At 59.5% G+C, this 17,653-nt stretch overlaps 2 protein-coding genes across 2 annotated transcripts; one reads left to right on the forward strand and one right to left on the reverse strand.

Moving 5' to 3' along the window:
• Positions 1-355: 355 nt before the first annotated feature.
• On the forward strand, positions 356-13,393 carry LOC119248603 (AP-5 complex subunit zeta-1-like). Its single transcript, XM_037515482.1, is given in 18 exon segments — positions 356-444; positions 3,355-3,492; positions 3,762-3,948; positions 5,962-6,103; positions 6,302-6,411; positions 6,862-7,030; positions 7,404-7,478; positions 7,481-7,543; positions 7,858-7,895; positions 7,977-8,139; positions 8,837-9,015; positions 9,699-9,841; positions 10,225-10,368; positions 10,466-10,577; positions 10,848-10,945; positions 11,528-11,660; positions 11,734-11,948; positions 12,188-13,393. Coding segments are annotated over 18 exon segments (2,454 nt in total). The 5' UTR covers positions 356-403; the 3' UTR covers positions 12,492-13,393.
• A 1,012-nt stretch (positions 13,394-14,405) lies between these two features.
• Positions 14,406-17,294, reverse strand: LOC119248604 (ras-associating and dilute domain-containing protein-like). Its single transcript, XM_037515483.2, has 5 exons — positions 16,992-17,294; positions 16,482-16,779; positions 15,652-15,791; positions 15,166-15,305; positions 14,406-14,698 (listed from the first exon to the last, which is right to left on the reverse strand). The coding sequence occupies exons 1-5, from the start codon at positions 17,292-17,294 to the stop codon at positions 14,593-14,595; spliced, it is 987 nt and encodes a 328-aa protein (XP_037371380.2). The 3' UTR covers positions 14,406-14,592.
• Positions 17,295-17,653: the final 359 nt, after the last annotated feature.

Consider the following 17,653-nt stretch of genomic DNA (forward strand, 5'->3'; position numbering starts at 1 on the left):
GAACCTGCCGAGCGGGGGCGAGGAGGCCGGGACGGGACCTCCGTCTCCCAGGGGCGCCAGCGCACAGCCGCAGCGCGGAGGTTCCGGGTTCGGGGCGCTGAGGCTCCGGGGCCCGGAGGTGCTGGGGTCGGCCTGGGGCCCGGGCCCGGAAGCCAAGGTGCCGGGGTGCCCAGGCTCGGCCGCCGAGGGCGACTCCGGCCCCGCCGGGATCCGCGGCCCCGCGCTGACGGCCCCGCCCCCGCCCCGCCCCGCCCCCGCCCGGAGACGCTGTGCCGAAGCTCATTGGTCAGCGACCTGCCGCTCTGGTCACGTGACGCGGCCATGTGACGCCACCCGGAAGTCGGCGGGGCTGTGGCCCTCCAGGGCGAGCGGCGGGAGCCCGCGGGCGTCGTCTCCCCGCGCGATGTTCTCGGCAGGAGCGGAGAGTCTGCTCCACCAGGCCAGGTCCTCCGCGCCTTTCCTCGGGGGCCCCGATGGGGGGCGTTTCTGAGCGGCACGCGGGGCGGCACGCGGGGCGCCCCACGGGCCAGGTTGGGGTTAGATGGTCCGGGGACGGTCGAACTGGTCCCCGGAGGAGGGGGCGCCTGAGCAGCGTTTTGAATGGGAATGACGTTGAGTGGAAGTGAAATGGGGTGGGAGCCCGCGCCTTGTTTCGCCCAAGAACCGCGTATCCGGCAGGGAGCGGGTGGACAGAAGCTGTGGGTTGCTCCAGGGTTTGAGCGCACAAAACCACAGAGAGGCGGGGGAGGCTGTTAGGGATGAAGTCATGGAGAGTTCATGGAGTGAGCCAAGCCCATGCAAAGGGCTTTGGGGAGCCAGGGGAGGATTTTGTGATTTAAAAAGTGGGGAGTACATTGGATTGAGAATTTACCCACTGTTTTCTGGCCCTCTGTTCTGGGTCTGAAGCCCCAGTAATTGGTAGCCCTTTCCTCACCAGCTAACCTATCAGGGAAGAAAGAAAAATGTAGGTTAGGACTAAATCCCTCAGTCCATAAGGCAGTCTAAGACTTGATGCTTCTTATTTAACAGAAGAAAATGCAGGGCCTCCCCGGTGGTGAAGCGGTTGAGCGCTGGGTTGCGAAGCTGCCCGCAGCCTCTGCGGCGCCGGTTCGATCCCCGGCTGCTCCCCGTCCCACATGGCGCGCAGACCTCTCCTGCCGCCCGCTGCTCCCCTCAGCAGTGTACTTCGGTCCTTCTGCCTGCTCTGCTCCCTGCTCTGTCACTGGTGAATTCTCTCACCCTCCTGTGCTTCTGACTGTACCCAATGCTTGTATAAATAAATAAATAAATCTTTAAAAAAAAAAAAAAAAGAAGAAGAAGAAAATGCAGCCAGAACCACAAGTCTATGGCAAACTTAAAACGAAAAACAGTGAAGCAAGATTTTGCCTGCAGATTAGGTTCCCGAATTAGTGAACAGGGCAAGAAGCTTCTGTGGTCAAAACAATAATCCTTGGAAATCTGTAGGAATGTGCGCTGTGAATTTGTTGCACTGCATCCTAGTGAGTCTAGCACAGTTTGTCTTTCCTTCATTTGGGGCAGATAGACCAATGTTTGAGTTCTAATATTCCAATTTAAGTTCTCTTGAACTTGAGGACTGGATTGAATGAAAACACAGTATCTTTAAAAACTTGTCTCTCAACATGTGACAGGTTCACCCTAAGTTCTTCCCAAGAGACACTAAGACCCACTCAGAATTTCACTGCCTTGTACTTACGATCATAAATTCATGGAAGGAAAGGCAGAATGAACAACCCTTATTTCTGTCTTAGGTGGATGGGTGAATTTAGGGTAGCATATGGTTAAATATCCTTAAATAAAATGTGTGAGTTATACAATTCCTCTCTGTTAGGATTTAAAGAAATTTAATAACTATCAGTTCCTATTAGTTTTCACTGTACATTTCAATTTCATTATGCTTGTGACTTGGGGGAGCTCTTGGAAATAGATTTCTATGGTTTGGAAGTTAGTTTTTGGAGTAAGTTTTAGTTTTTCTAAATTTTTCAGAAGTTGAAAGCAAGGGTGGGAAAGTTATCAGAACTATCTCTTGTAAGCTGAAGAATAAAGGAAGAAAATAGGACATGAATAAGCAGGATGGGTGGAGCAAGGTTGGGGAGGTTTCCAGAAGGATGAGACAAATCAGAAGCCAGCCTTCTGCTAATCACTGTGGTTGTGGTGGGAGTTGAATAAGATGTTTTTAAGGCAACACATAAACCCTATGACAGGTGCTAAGTAAGTAGAAACATATGAAGGAACTTGCAGAAGAAAACAAGTGGCAAGCTAACCTTAGGGGGAGAAGTCAAGATAACTTGGGCAGTGGTTCTGGGTGAAGGGAAGGAGCAAGAGAAACAGGATTTGAAGGCTGTCAGGAAAGGAAGGAGGGTCAGGAGTCATGTTAGCAACTGTAGGAGTTTGGATTTGACGGGTGTGGGCAACTATTGAAGGGTTTGAGTGCATCGGCCTTTCAGAAAGAATCCTGTGATTTGGAGAATATATTGGAAAGGAATAATTGGGGGTGAGGGAAAAACCACCAGTCTGGGAAAGAGTCTCCATTAAAAGTGCTAGGCAATCTGGTCGCTTCTGGTTTGGCATGTATAGTTCAACGTCATCAGCCCAGTAGGATCCTGCATGGGGTTAGTGGACTGCGGCCATTGCTTGGGGGAGATGGGGAGGGACAGCCTATAGGGGGCTTTCTCCAAAACACCACCTCCCCGCAACCCCGAGTCATCCCTGGTACGGTAACTTGCTGGTATATTACCCTTTTTTTGCTGTTGGGACTGGAATAGATGCCTAAAAAAGGCTTCCATTTTCATACTTTACTCAATATCTATTATCAGTGCACAGTAGACATATTTTCCATTAAGCAAATTAAGTTTTAGAGGAAGAAATTATAATAGGTTATCCTGCCAATGTGTCATAATATTTACCCTTTAATATATATGAGTTAACTCTTGTTTCCAGCAGTTAAAGGCTGATTGAAGGAATCTTTTGAATATCGACTTCTTTTAGATTGAATTTCCTGGCTTTTTAAATAGGACTCCTAGACTCAATCAGCTTTAGTTCTATGGCTCCCAGAACAAGAAAACTGGAATGCAGGGAGTGTCCATTGCTGAGTTTTGTTGTAGTAGATCACTGGAGTGATGGTCCCCCAACATCCCTGCCTTGTGGTCTCCGAGTCCCAGGGACAGGAGCCAGTTGGGGTGACTGGTCAGGAAGTTTATCCCAAGATGCATGTGGATGGTGGGGTCCTTTCCTTCAGCCACACTTGAGTCATTCTGTTGCTGCTCAGGGCAGCACTTCTGAGTCCTTGAGCAGGTCCCTCCATGCCAGAGTGCCCACTGTCTCTTCTTTGTTTAGGGAGATCCAGGATGAGGAGCTGAGGAAGTTCTCTTCCCGGATCAGTAAACTGCTGCAGAAGGAGGACTGGAGGCCCGAAGCCATTGATGGCCTGCGGAGGCTCTTCCTCATCATCTCTGCCACAAAATACCCCAGGAAGTAAGTGTCTTATCTTTGGGCACTGCAGCCTGGTCCTTGCTCCCAATTCAGGTGAACCCAATGTGTGCAGCAGCTGGCACCCATATTCCTTTGGCATTTGAGCCTTACACCCACCTAAACCAGTGCCAAAGGTTCTCAGTTAGCAAAATTTCTTGCCACCTGTCAAAGGGACTGGACAACTCCTTGGGGGTAACAGGGAACAACAGGGAGCTAGGCCCTCAGTTGGGGTGAGGTCCTGCCTACCTGCCCACCATGGTCTTGCCTGGCAGGCTGGAGAAGACGTGTGTGGACCTGCTGCAGGCTGGCCTCTGCTCACCCACCTGCCCTGAGCAGCACCAGGTTCTGTGCGCTGCCATCCTGAGAGAGATGTCGCCCTCCGGCAGCCTGAGCCTGTCCTGTGAAAACATCCGGAACACCCAGCAGCTGAGCCTCGTGGCCTCTGTGCTCCTGGCCCAGGTACCTGCGTGGGCAGCTCAGCTTGGGGTCCCCTCCAGTCAGCGATTTTAACACAGCTTCAGGTGCCAGTACCGCCAACACTTTGGTTATCTCTAGAACACCTGACTCCCCCCCCCCCAGCCACACACACACACACACACACACACACCTGCTTCTTCGCCTGGCGGGAGGGAGTCAGGGCTCTGGGAAGGCTGATTCAGGCTGCAGGGCCAGGGCCCATGTAACATCCTTGATGCCTGTAAGAGGAGGAATCATGGTATCAGCTAGGCATGTTGCAGCGACTCAGAACCTGACAGTCCCCTTTCCAGACGTTTCCAGATGTTTCAAACCACCTGTGAGGAGCTCGGTAGAGGAGTAGACTGGCTTACAAAAATGTTCTTGATAAAGTGAGCCAGAGAGAAAAGCTGGGCTTCTGGTGGGCGCTGCGCACTGTGTTGCAGGACGTTCTAGAAGCACTGGATGTCACTGACGATGCCAGGCCCAAGGATGTGCACATTGATGGCAGCAGCCATGTCATGGCCAGCAGCCACGTATCAGCCCCCACTGCATTCAGAAGTGCATGAAAGTAGAGAGTAGGGGACCCCTCATTTCTGTTTCCAACATAGCTAGGGCCAGTGTCATTTCGGCTCTGCTCCCTCCACTGGCTCCATCCCCTTTTATTTTGATACGAATTCCAGATATGGTGACATCTGTGCTGCTCAGTGTCCTCCTATGGGGAGGACTAGCCATCCTTCCTGCAGGGACTCAAAGAGACAGTGGCCTCTCCATATGGACCCAGTGAGCTGCTTCCCAGGTGGGGTCCTTCTGTCTCCCCAGGCTCCCCAGACTGCTAATCTCAAAAACTCAGTCAGGTCCTGGCTGGGGTTGTTGCCAAGCTGCCACCCAGGGGTCTACATCCTTCCGTGGGAGTCTTCACCCTCTCTCTGTGGCTCCAGAAGCTCTGAATGTGGGGTCCAGCTTGTGACCTCAGGAAGGGTTGGTCCAGTGGCCTTATTATTCCCTCACCTTCTCCGCTCACTGAAGCGATGCCTCTTTCAGAGAAGTGCCCCCATCACTGCTCTCCTGGTCCCCGCAGTGCCATGCATGCAGGAGGCACCAGATCCCTGGATTTTTGTCCCTCTGTTTCCAATTTTCAGAGAAATGCTGGTTCCCTGACACCCCTATGGGTGCTCAGAAACAGTGGTTGCCTCTTGGCAATAGGCAGGGATGGATGCAGACAGTTGGGGTGTCACGATCCACTGCCTTTATTGGAATCCACGTAGCACCTCCACCTTAATCAGTGATGCCTCCCAAGTCCCCCAAGCTCCCCCGGGAAAACTGTGATCGAGAGAGACTCAGGCTCCCTTGTTCTTGTCCTGTCCAGCCCCTTCTCTTTAGGGACTCCGGATGGTTCAGAACCACCCAGGCGCCAGCAGTGTGTTGCTACGCGGATACTCGTCATTCCTGGAATGGTTTCTGTCCTTAGATGCAGCCCAGCCTGTGGCCACTGAGGCTTCAGAGTCAAATTCCTGATCAGCTAGCGTGCCCCTGCCCTCTGCCACCCCCACCACCGCCTTTATGTCCTTCCCCGCACCCGACTGGGTCACAGGCAGACCCCGCCCCGGGTGCCCAGCATCCTCCATCCCAACTTCGCTGGTGGTGCGGCTCCCGTGGGGGTTCCCTGAGGCTGCGAACGAAACCTTTAAGCACTTGGCTTCGTGGAGAAACAGGCAGCAGCGTCACGGCTGATGCGTCACCCTGTCGCTGGACTGCCAGTCACACTCAACTTTAAGAACCTGCCCCAGATGTAGAACTAAATTCCCCCGGCCACATGGCGCTGCCAGGCTGCTCTTGCTTTCAGCCACCCCTCTCTGCCGCGGTGGGCAGGGACTGCACTGGCCTGTGCTCGCCCACCCTGGTGTGCCTGCTGTGGCAGCCATCCTGGACCAGCCCAGGAGCTTTTTCAGACAAGACAGGAAGTGCTCAGAAGCCTGGGCAGGCAGTGCTTCACTGCCACCTGTGCTCGGCCTGCAGGGTGCCAGCGAGCAGGTCAGAGGCGTGGGCCAGCGCGTCTTCAAAGTCCTGGAGAGCCGGCAGCCCGAGGGCTCCAGTCTGAGGCACCTCCTCCCAGTCCTGTGGAAAGTCACCGGCCTGGCCCCAGGCACCTTCCATGAAGGTACCTGCACCCCTGCTTGAGAGACCTGTGCCGTGCACCGTCCCCCGGGCAGTGGGGGAGCTGGTGTCACGCAGGCCTGAGGGCGGGGGCCTCTGTAGGGGCAGCTGCTTGAGCTCTAGGACTTCAGGCCTGGGGCCAGTCCCCGCAGTCTCAGTCTGTGGAATTTGCAGGTTCCTCAGTGTTCTCCCTTCTCCCCAGACCAGGTCAACCTGCTCAACAAGAGGCTGGTGGACTGGCTCCGCTATGCCAGTGTCCAGCAGGGGGTGGCACACTCCTCTGGAGGCTTCTTCACACCCAGAGCGCGGCAGGTGAGGCTGGAGAGATTCTCGGAACCTCGCTGACCTCGGGTGTCCCTGAACCCCACCCCCCACCACCACCACCACCAGCCTTGCCTGAAAGATTCCTTCTACTCCTCCTCTCTGTCCTTCCATCTGCCCTGGTTCCAGAATGATCCCTTTCCTGCCACCCCCTTTGTAGTGGGGCTTTGGGTCACAGCCCCCCCAGCCCATGGCGCTCGGTGGCCTCTTGAGGCCTGGGGCCTAAGGACAAGGAGCACGTGTCTGAAGGAGGCCCATATTCTTAACTCAAGTCCCAGCATTTGTGTGTCTCATAAAGGGTGGGTGCTCCTTGTTCTAGAAGCATAAACAACCACACTCGGTGTGGACAAGCAAGGCAGCGGCTCTTCATGAGAAGCTGTGAGCCCGCTGCCCCTCCCAGCCGGGGTCCTGCAGTGTGTCTGTCCTTCCTTGCCTCTGCAGCCTGGCCCCATCACTGAGGTGGATGGCGCGGTGGCCACAGATTTCTTCACGGTGCTGTCTACGGGCCAGCACTTCACGGAGGACCAGTGGCTGAACGTGCAGGCCTTCTCCATGCTGCGGGCCTGGCTTCTGCACAGCGACCCCGAGGGCCCTGGTGCCCCAGATGCAGGTAGGATGAGGGCACAAGGCAACGGGAGGGACCCCGTGTGCTCCCAGATGACACTGGCTGCTTGGCTGAGCCTGGTTGGTTCCAGGAGTTTCTTCCCAGACTCATTGGAGAAATCGATGGTCCGTTAGTGCAGATGTCAGCAGATACCCGACAGTTCCCCTGAACTCCTCTGCCCTCCAGCTAGAATTTAATGGTGGGGATGCACAGGAAAGAAACCACTCCACTGGGGCCTGGCGAGGGCAAGGGCAGCCGGGAGGGGCATCAGCCCCCACACCCTGCGCTCTGAGATGGCGGCTGTCCCTTCCCCTGCAAAAGAGCCGCTCTGCGTGTTGGAGCAGCGCCCGTCCCTGACCGCCGTCGGCTCTCTTCACAGACGACAGGTCGGAGCTGGAGGGCTCCACCCTGTCTGTGCTCTCTGCTGCCTCCACCGCCAGCAGCCTGCTCCCCCCCAGGAGCGACTCCGGGAGAAGGCCCTCGAGTACTGCCAGCGCCTCATTGAGCAGAGCAACCGGCGTGAGTCTGCGCCTGCCCCTCGCAGAGGGTCACCTTGGGCTGGTCACAGGAGGCTGGAGGCCCCGCAGCACTTTGTCTTGGAGTGTTTTGTTTCCACACCTCTAGGCCAGGGAGCTGGTCGTGTCAGGGAGCCTGTCTGGGCAACCCAGGGCTGTGCCCCCCAGCCCAGCAGGCCTTAGCCCCACCTCACCTTGTCCCTGGGGGGTGACTCCGCCTTCCGGTCCCTCTGCTCCTGCTTCCAGAGCACAGCGTGCTCTCTGCTTTGTCAGCCGGATGCTGACACAGAGACAGTGCATTCTCTTCCTCTCCCCCAGGAGCCCTGAGGAAGGCGGACTCCGACCTGCAGAAGGCTGTGAGTCCCCCACGGGCGGTGGGCTGGGTGGAGCCGGCGGGCAGGCTGAGAGGCACCTTCTGAGGACCCCGTCCCCTGCAGTGCCTGGTGGAAGCCGTGCTGGTGCTGGACGTGCTCTGCAGGCAGGACCCCTCCCTCCTCTACCGCACCCTCCCCTGCCTGAAGGCCCTGCACACCCGGCTGTGTGGGGACCCTCCCTGCGTGCGGGCGCTGCTGCCTGTCGCCCAGTTCTTCCTGAACCACGGTGAGGCCCCTCCCCTGCCTGAGCTCCGGGGGCCGCCACTGCTCAGGGCAGAGGTGGCATTTCTCTGCAGGCCGGGCTCCTTCCCTACATTTAAAACTTTAGTGCTTTTGGTGGGCTGTGAGCACCAGATGGTGGTCTTTTTTTTTTTTTTTAAATGCATTCATTCAATAGATCTTTTTTCTAAAAGATTTATTTATATATTTATACAAGCACTGGGTACAGTCAGAAGCGCGGGAGGGTGAGAGAATTCACCAGAGCCAGAGCGGGGAGCAGAGCAGGCAGAGGGACCGAAGTACACTGCTGAGGGGAGCAGCGGGCGGCAGGAGAGGTCTGCGCGCCATGTGGGACCCCCCTCCAGTGGCCGGGGAGCAGCCGGGGATCGAACCGGCGCTGCAGAGGCTGCGGGCAGCTTCGCAACCCAGCGCTCAACTGCTGCGCCACCGGGGAGGCCCGGTGGTCATTTTTAAACGGGTTTACGTAGCGAATTAAAACGTCATCGACTCAGTGTTGGTCTCAGGACTCTGCCATGGGTTTCATGAGCCTTGAAGGTGGGTGCCTTGAGACCAGGGCCTCAAAGGATGTTTCAGGTGGTTTCCACTTGGGTTGGCGAGGGCCCCTGACTGCCACAGAGATGCTCTGGTGCCTAGGTGAGGACGCCCTGTCTGGCGTCCCACCCTGATGTGCCTGCACCTTCCAGGGGAGGCCGCGGCCATGGACTCGGAAGCCATCTGCCAGCACCTGTTCACCAGGATACCTTCTGAACTCTTCCACAGCCCGGTGCTGGCCTTTGAATTCATCCAGTTCTGCAGGGACAACCTTCACCTGTTTGGCAGAAACCTGGGCATTCTCAGATCAAGCTTCCCCAACCTCTTTAAGGTACAGTCGGCTGTCCCCAGGCCAGAGAGGGTGCTGGGTGCTGGGGCAGGCTGCATTCCCCGGGGCCCCCTCCACTAGGGGGCTCTGCAGAAGTGCTGGCTGTGACCACAGGGCCTGGTCTCTCCCAGACTGGGGTCGGCAGGAGTAGAGGGGAAACCCAGGGAGACTGAGATGCCCTTATAGGACATATAACAGCATCACTGGCAGGGAAGACTCATGCCAGCCTCTTGGGAAGGCCTGACTTTGTAGTTTTGTTCTAGAATGTGTACAGATGTTATCACCTGGGGGCCTTGCCTGGCATGTTCGGTCCTTTGGTGGCATTGGCTTTTGATGTGTCTTTTGCGGCTTGTCTGGGCAGCCTGTTCAGTCAGCTGGAGATTAATTCCCTTCGTTAGAGGAAAAAACATCAGTGGCAGGTGGAAGTGACTGATTTAATTGTTGGTACAAAAGTGGACGTAGAAACCAAAAGAATTGTGAAAGAAAAAAGAAAAAACAGGAGTGATTTCAGACTCCCGGGCCCCAGCGAGGTGAGAGGCTAGGCAGAGAGCCCTGCCGGATGCGGGTCTCGGGCCATGACAGGGTGGCAGGCACCCGCCTGGGCGTTCTGTGGACGTTCTGCTTCCACACTGCCCGCTGCTGGGCTTCTCCTCCTGGGCCGCCTGAGCGCTGTCCTGTTACTGCAGTTCCTGGCCTGGAACAGTCCGCCCCTCACCTCCGAGTTTGTGGCCCTGCTGCCGTCACTGGTGGACGCGAGCACGGCCCTGGAGATGCTCCACGCGCTGTTGGACCTGCCCTGTCTGACTGCGGCCTTAGACCTGCAGCTCAGGTAAGCCTGAGTGCCCCCGCTGACCCCTCGCCCCAGTTCCAGCTTCGATCTACTCCTTCCCCTGCCCACCGGCCCACTATTCCCCTGGCTGTTCTGGGTCTGGAACACGATCCACCACCCCACAGAGGGCCTCCCTGTGGCTCATGCCAGCCTGCTGGTCACAGCCCTAGGTCGTGGGCCCCGCTCAGGCTCTGACCCACCTTGCAGGCCCAGGGCCTTCAGGCCCATGGCTGGGTCATGGTGCTGCAATGTTCAGGTGACATCAGCCCCTGGCTCTCTTTGACCCTTGTTGCACCTGTGAAGGCAGGAAGCCCAAGTCAGCCTCCCTGACCGGCGCCTGGAGCCTGCGCTTGAGCTGGCCTTAGGCAGCTGTCTGCTCACAGGTCGTTGCCAACTGTGTCGGCGGAGAGGCCGCTCTGGGACACCTCCCTTAGGGTCCCCAGCTGCCTGGAGGCCTTCCGGGACCCACAGTTCCAGGGTCTCTTCCAGCACCTGCTGCGAGCCAAGGCCAGTGGGACCACAGAGAGGTAGGGGCCACTGGGGCCTGGGACCGCCAGCATGGGCACCATGAGGTTGCATGTCTGGGTATGGCGGGGCACTCAGTGGGCTGTGCTGTGACCCCAGGTTGGCGCCCCTCCACCACCTGCTGCAGCCCATGGCCAGCTGTGCCCGAGTGGTCCAGTGCGCCGAGGCTGTGCCCATCCTGCTCCAGGTGTTCTTCTCGGCGGTTACGCAGGTGAGCCAGCTTCCAGGGCCTCACACACCCATGATAGTGGGGCCCTGGCACGGCCCTTGACCTTGGCAGGGCTTCAGTTTCCCGCTGGCAAAAGGGCCACCTCTTCAGGGGTCAGCGTAGTCACACACCAACCCCGGCCAAGGTCCTGGCCTTCCTGCCCGCCATCCTCACCCCAGAACAAGCACGTGAGTGGCCCCCAGGCCAGCAGAGACAACAGAAGGTGGTGCTCAGGAGGTGGGGCTGAACCTGTCTCTCGCTCTTGGCTCCCAGTTCGCTGACGGGGCCCTGATCAACCAGCTGGCACTGCTGCTACTAGAGAGAAGTGACTCGCTCTACCAGGTGCCCCAGTACGAGGCTCACGTGCACAGGTAGGTGCCCTGCCAGCCCCAGGAGGCTTCATTCCTCCTGTAGCTCAAGCGCCCCAGCACCCCACGTTCCATGACCCCTCACACGTGGCTGTCATGGCTTCAGTTACACACTTTGTCCTTTGTCACCATAGCGCCACCCTCCAGGCGGGGCCCTCAGCAGTTTACATCCTCCCACCCCCAAGGTCATTCCCCCCAGCCCAGCCTGGCACTTCTGGGTCACTCCTCAGACTCCAGCCCAGAATGTTCCATGTCCTTCCCTCCTCCCCTAAGTCTGTTGTCTTCAGCTCTGGCCCCGATCCCTCTTCCACAGAGCCTTCCAGACCATCTGCCCTCTTGCTGAAGGCCTGATACATAGGGACTTGCTGATCCGCTCTCACCCTTGGGTCCAGGACGGAGGGCAGTCCCAGCCCAGCCTCCTCCCCCGCGGGGCACTAGGTTCCTTTAGGGCCGGAACTATCTTTCCCTCCCTGAAGGGAGCAGCCTCTGCTGGTGCTTCCCACTCGCACCTGGGCCCTTGCCCCGGCCGAGGGGGCCGTGCTCTGACCCGGCCACAGGACCGAGCCCCACGTCTTCTCTGGGCAGGGTACTGAGCTCCCAATTCCTGGCCCTGTGTAAGCGGCAGCCCTCCCTGGTGGTGGAGCTGGCAAAAGAGCTGCTGGAGTTCGTGGGCAGTGCGAGCGGCGTCCGCAGCAGAGGGAGCATGCTCACCTGTGTGGTAAGGCCAGGCCCGTGCCCATCCCTCCCCTGGGAGGAGGCCTGGGCGTGGACTGAGGCCTGTCCCTGACCAGGTGTGGGCAATCGGCGAGTACCTGTCGGTGTCCTGGGACCGGCGATGTACCGTGGAGCAGATCAACAAGTTCTTTGAAGCCCTGGAGGCGCTGCTGTTTGAGGTCACCCAGTCCCGCCCCTCTGCCACCCTCCCCAAGTGTCCACCACAGGTCATCACCGTGCTCATGACCACACTGACCAAGCTGGCCTCCCGGAGTCAGGACCTAATCCCTCGGTACTGGTTAGGGGTGGGAAGAGGGAAGCAGCGGCGATTCCCCAGAGAAAAGGAAGAGGGGTCCCGTCCCAGGCGAGGGGACACCGTGTCAGCAGCACAGGGTCTGCTCGGGTGGCTGGGCTGTGCGGGCACCCCCGAGCCACTCTCCTCCCCACCAGGGCCACGCTAGCAGGGGCTCTGGGCAGCCGGGCCCTCCACGCAGAGAAGTGCGTCTCTGACTGCTCGTCCTTCTTCGCCAGGGTCTCTCTGTTCTTGTCCAAAATGAGGACCCTGGCCCAGAGCCCGGCCCTGAGCTCCATGCACAGTGAGGCGGACGCAGCGGCCATCTGCACGCGGGCCACCGAACTGCTGAACCTGCTGAAGATGCCCAGCGTGGCCCAGTTTGTGCTCACGCCCAGCGTGGAGGTGTCCCACCCCCGCTACCACCGTGACAGCAACACGGCGCTGCCCCTGGCCCTGCGCACCGTCAGCCGGTTGGTGGAGAAGGAGGCTGTCTCCTGCCAGGGCGAGGGGGTGGGGACGCCAGTGAGGGGCCTGGTGTGAGGGCCGTGCCAGCTCAGTGATGAGCGAAGGGGAAGCAGGAGCGTCGGGGCGGACCCAGCTCCCTCCGTGCTGGGAGTGCTGACAACTCTCACTCGCAACCTGCTGAGCTGTGTCCTGCGACAGCCCTGGTTTGTGGCCTTCGCCCCTCTGGGCGCTGGACTGGAGTTGCTTGGTCTGGCCTGTTCGCGTTCTGGAGAGAAGCAGAGGTCCATAGTGAAATGAAACCTCCCTTTTAAAGTAGCTGAACATGGCCTGTCTCTTCGCTTTCCTTCCCTCCACCCAGTGGCAGCTCCCATAGCTGCAGCAAGTCCAGGGGCGCCACCCGGTGCTGCCAGGCCCGGAGAGCCAACCCTGGGGACCAACAGCCAGGCACCTGGTGCTGTACCTCCCTTCTCAGTGCCGACGTGCAGGGGCTGAACCCACTCGACCCCTGTGTCCTAGATGTCCCACAAATAACATCATCAACACAGGCAGGCAGGCAGCAGTGTGAGCCCCCAGAGGTGATAACTGCCACTGGGCAGTGCCCGTCAGGGGCCACCTTCTTGTGCTTCTGAAGTCTGGGTTCCCGACTGCCTGGGCTGGAGGTGCTGTCCCCTTTGCAGACCTGGAGCTTCCTGCGCTTGGGAGGAGGGCAGGGCTCCCAGCGGCCCAGACCCAGCCTCCTGCAGCCTTCTCTGAACAAACTCCCTTCACTTTGTTACTGGAGACAGCTGGGCGTGGTAGGGCAAGGAAGCCCCATTCCACCCCGCCCCAGGGTGCCTGGGCAGCTTCCGCTGAGTTGGCTGCCGCTGGGTTTTGACTAAAGCCTGTGGCTGAGTCCAGGCTGCACCCTTGCTCCGCCTGGTGCGGGGATGGGCCTGGGCCAGCAGGTGGTGCTGTTGCCCTGCGAGCCTGGAGCCCAGCCCTCCCGCCTTAGGCCACGCCCCTGCTCGGGCTCCCCCGATTCCCCGCCACGCCCCGAGCCGTGCCAGGTGGTCAGGCTCCGGGCTCTGCCTTGACACCCCTTGCCAGCGCAGCCTTCACCCCATACCCCCCATCCTGCTTGTCCTCTGGCAATTCGTGTTCAGGGTTTGCTTCCAGCCGGTTTGATTTGTGCCCTCATTTCGATTTAGGGGTCTAAGGATTTCTTTTCGTTGGGTTCAATCATACATTTAAAATTACTTTTAAAAATAAATCTCAGCCAGCATTTTGGTAACGTGGCAGTGCACGGCAGGTGGAATCTGGTGCCGGCCCTTGGCCAGGTGCACAAGGATTGGGGCCACGGGTGCGCGCCCGCCTGAGCTCACCAGGGGGCAGCGCGGAGCTGCCAGGGGCCTGGAGCTTGAGGCACACCGAGGACCCCGCAAAACCTTCACACAGAGGGGTCCTTTTGCAGCTGACCCGTCGTCCCCAGGGTCTTTCTGTTAAAGAGAAGGACCCTGCCCAGGCCTGGACACAAGCTGGGTGCACGAGGAGGATATTATGTTCAAGTCCCGCGACCCAGCCCTGCCCCACCCCTCCATCTGTGTGGCCCCACGCAGGTCAGCCACTGTGGAGACGGAAGCAGGCCTCCTGCCAGGGTCAGGGGACCGTGGCCAAGTGGAAGAGGGCAGTGGTCACAGATGAGGGGCCTGGTGTGAGGGGCAGGTGCGGCTTCAGTGATCAGAGATCAGGAGGGCAGTTGGTCAACCTCCTGGGACTGTCTAGCATGTGGTTACCAAGAGCAAATGACAACGGGCTCTCTAACGATGGCCCTAACCCTTTTCCTGGATTGTCCCTGCTCCCTATTTGGGAGGGAGGCAAAAGAGAAGCAGTTGAAACCCACAGCCAGCACAATTATCCCATGTTCTCCCAGGCTCTCCTGCACCCACTGGGAGACCCTGTACAGCCCCACCCTGGCCCAGGCACCACACTCACTAAGATTATGAAAGACAGTTTATTGAATCTAGACTTCTCCAGTAAAGTCTTCAAACATAAAAGCTCTGTAACAAACATCACAACTTAGTGTTATCTGTCCTATAAATAAAATATACACTAAGATGTACATTATGCACAGGTGAGGGATGGACCCACATGGCACAGCCTGGTGGAAGGTGGCAGGCCCTGGGCATGGGTGTCCACCCTAGGGAGGGGGCGTGCGGAAGCGGATTTTCTTGGCTGTTTCCACATCAGACTTGGCGACCAGGAAGCGCATCTTCTTTCCCCCGTGTCGGATCAAATCCACGGCTCTGAAACCCAGGAATGGGAGGAGAATGGGGGACAGGAGTCCTCAGCGAGGATGGGCACAGCCTCCTGAGGTGCCTGGGTGGCCTCAGCTTTGACACAGGCAGGGCCCCAACCCCTCTACCCCCAGTCTGTGGTGGATGGGGCTGTGCGAGGGCCAGGCCATCAATGCCTGCCGGCCTCCCTCCCTCCCTCTAGGAAGGGGCACAGGCCACAGAATCGGGGTGGGAGTCAGCACCCGAGTACCTCATGCCGAGACAGCATGAGGGACAGAGCCAAGAGGTAGAGCCTGAGGGGGTTGGTTTGTCCACAGAAGCCGAATGGAGGGATGTGGGGGGCAGTTCAGGGCCTCCACTTTCTCCTCCCTGAAATGAGTCACTCACAGGAGGCTTGCCCTGCAGGTGCCCTGGCCGTGGGCCGACCCTGACAGCTTCCCCAGCATAGGCCGAGCGGGCGCTGGGAGGGGGCATACCTCAGGTAGCTGACGCCTGTCAGGCTGCTGCCGTTCACCTCCAGGATGCGGTCTCCCAGGGAGAGCCGGCCATCGGCTGCAGCCGGGCTGCCCGGAAGCAGGGTCTGGATGTAGAGCCCCGGGATGCCCAGGGGTGTGTGCTGGGGAGAGGCGGAGGCCTCAGCACCTGGGACATGGTGCTTAGCGAGGACCCCATCCCGAGACCTGGCCTGGCCCCGGCTGGGCTCATGGATATGGTCACCAAGAGATCTGCAATAACAGTGCTGCCCCCCACCACTGTCCCCACAGGCCCAGACACCCCGAGGTCTGAGGATGGAGCTGGAAGCAGCTGCCACACAGGGCCCTTCCCTCAAATTCCACAGAGAAGCCCCCGCCTCTCATCCTAAACCCTCAATAGGCCTCCTCCCCTCCCCGACCCCTCTCTCTTAACCCCACGAGCTGTGGGCCTCCCTGCACAGGAAGGCCAGGGGCAGCTTGCAGACTCACCATCCCATCGATCAGGCCCATCCCCAGCCCAGAGGGACCTCGCTGCAGCTCCACCGTGAAGACAGAGCAGAAGTCCTCAGTGTTGGAGGTGACACTGGAGGGGGCCAGAGGGGGCTCATCCATGGGGGCTGCACAGTCTCCTGGGGGGTGACAGAAGGGGGGAGCCGTCAGGGCTATGCCTTTGTCTTGATTCTGCCCATGAAGCTGGTGTCACACCTGTGCCCGGAGTCAAGCATCCAGGGAGCACCACCGCCTGCTTCTCCAGACGGCAAAATGCTCTGGAAGCTCCAGCAAGATGCCTACCCAGGACCAGAGCTGGGTGTGACACCGCTAAGTGCCTGAGCCCCTGGCCTGTGCTGCCCAGGATGCTGGGCCTCTCAGGGTGGCTGATTCCAGGGGGCTGAGAAGTGGGCTTTGCTCAGGCTTCCTCAACCGCCCCCACACGGCCTGTTCCCTCCCGGCCTGTCCCGGGCCCCTGGCCACCGCACTGAACCTCTGGCCCACCCCTGCTCATGGGTGGCCCCCCACCCTGGCCCCCAATCCGGCATGGAGCCGGCGGGGAGCAGGTGCTCACAGGCCACCTGAGACACCCCCCCCCTCCCGCCCCATGCGGCCCATATTCAGAATGTCTCCAGGCTGCCAGGCCCCGGGCGGTTCAGGTGCCCAGCCGAGCCCCCGCCCTCCTTCCCGGTGTCCAGGGCCGCGAGCACTCCCCGCAGGGCTGACAGTCCAGGTCAAACATGTCACCAGGACCCTACGGGAACCCCCCTAAAGGACACCGGCAGGGGCCAGGGCAGGGGGGCCGGCGAGAGCCTGAGGTCTGTCCTCACCTTCTGGAGTGGTGCCCCGGGGGCTGCTCCTCCTGCCTTCTAGCAGGGCGTTCCCAAGGGTGCCGCTCGGTTCTGGCCAGTCAGCGCCACCTGGCTCGAGGTCAAGGGGGGTGCTGGGAGGCGTGAGCATGTATGAGGGGTCCAAGTGCAGGGGGCCAGCCTGGGAACCCCCACGGCACCCGCGGCCAGGCGGCTGTCCTGCGGGACCCTGTGCCCGGGGAGCCCCCAGAAGAGGAAGAGCCCTAGCCGGGGCAGCTTCCCGGGCCTCCAGGGGTCCTTCAGGGATGGAGGGTCGGCCCTGGGGAGGGAGGGGAGAAAGGTCAAGGCCAGTTCTCTGACAGGGCAGAGAACCCAGCCTGCTGCAGCCTCTGCCTGGGGTGCGAGAACCCCAGTGGACAGGAGCTCTCCCTCCAGCTCCCCCCAGAAGCAGCAGGTGATGCCGTGTCTATGCCCACCCAGGCACCACCCAGGTATAACCACAGCCACAGGCATGGAGCTCGGCTCAGGTACCTCTTGGCACTCAGGCTGGGGCGGCCCGCAGGGGCTGGGCTTGCTCCGCAGGCTCCAGAGGAAGTGGCGGACATACAGGAGGTGCTGGTAGATGCCGTCGTCCAGGCAGTCCGCATCCAGGTCCACCTGGAAGCCCTCGCTCGGCAGCACGATGGGGGGCGGGTTCTCATAGGACTCCAGGACATCCTCTGCGGGCGGGGAAGAGCTGGCATGACTGGCCTGGCCAGGATGGGATCCAGGCCTGGGTGACTGACCCAAACCAGGCTCTGATTCCTTCTGACCCTCAGGATGAGGCCCAAGCATCCTCAGAGAACAAGGTCCTGTGTCTGAAGCTCTTTTTGCCCTCTTCTGCCCACTGCCTACCCACCACACTCAGCTTGAACGTCCGCACCTGAAGCCACACCTGTTCCTCCAGGGGCTCCTGTGGCCCAGGCCCTGTGCGCGCATGTATCACCCAGATCTGCCCACCAGGAACATGAGCACCGCCCAGGGACAGCAGGACAGACCGGCACGTTCTCCGCTCCAGGCACAGAGCCAGCCATGCTGAGGGCCCCAGAAATGGGCAAGTAAATGGGAAGAAGCAGGTGGCATCCCACGGCGGCGGGGGGGACAAGAGACAGTGCAGGAAGCTCTACTGCTACCTGGATCTCTGTCATCCTTTA

This window comes from Talpa occidentalis, unplaced genomic scaffold, assembly GCF_014898055.3.
Source record: "Talpa occidentalis isolate TD23 unplaced genomic scaffold, MPIMG_talOcc4v2.1 talOcc4.167, whole genome shotgun sequence".
In the NCBI taxonomy this organism is placed as follows: Eukaryota; Metazoa; Chordata; class Mammalia; order Eulipotyphla; family Talpidae; genus Talpa; species Talpa occidentalis.

Bases quoted from the DNA above. Each gene is read 5' to 3' on its own strand.
- LOC119248604 (XM_037515483.2), bottom strand. From the start codon at position 17,294: ATGCTTGGGCCTCATCCTGAGGGTCAGAAGGAATCAGAGCCTGGTTTG. The intron at 15,792-16,481 runs GTGAGGACAGAC...GTCACCCCCCAG, and splicing joins CCGGGGCACCACTCCAGAAG to GAGACTGTGCAGCCCCCATG. The intron at 15,306-15,651 runs GTGAGTCTGCAA...GCCTCTCCCCAG, and splicing joins TGGGCCTGATCGATGGGATG to CACACACCCCTGGGCATCCC.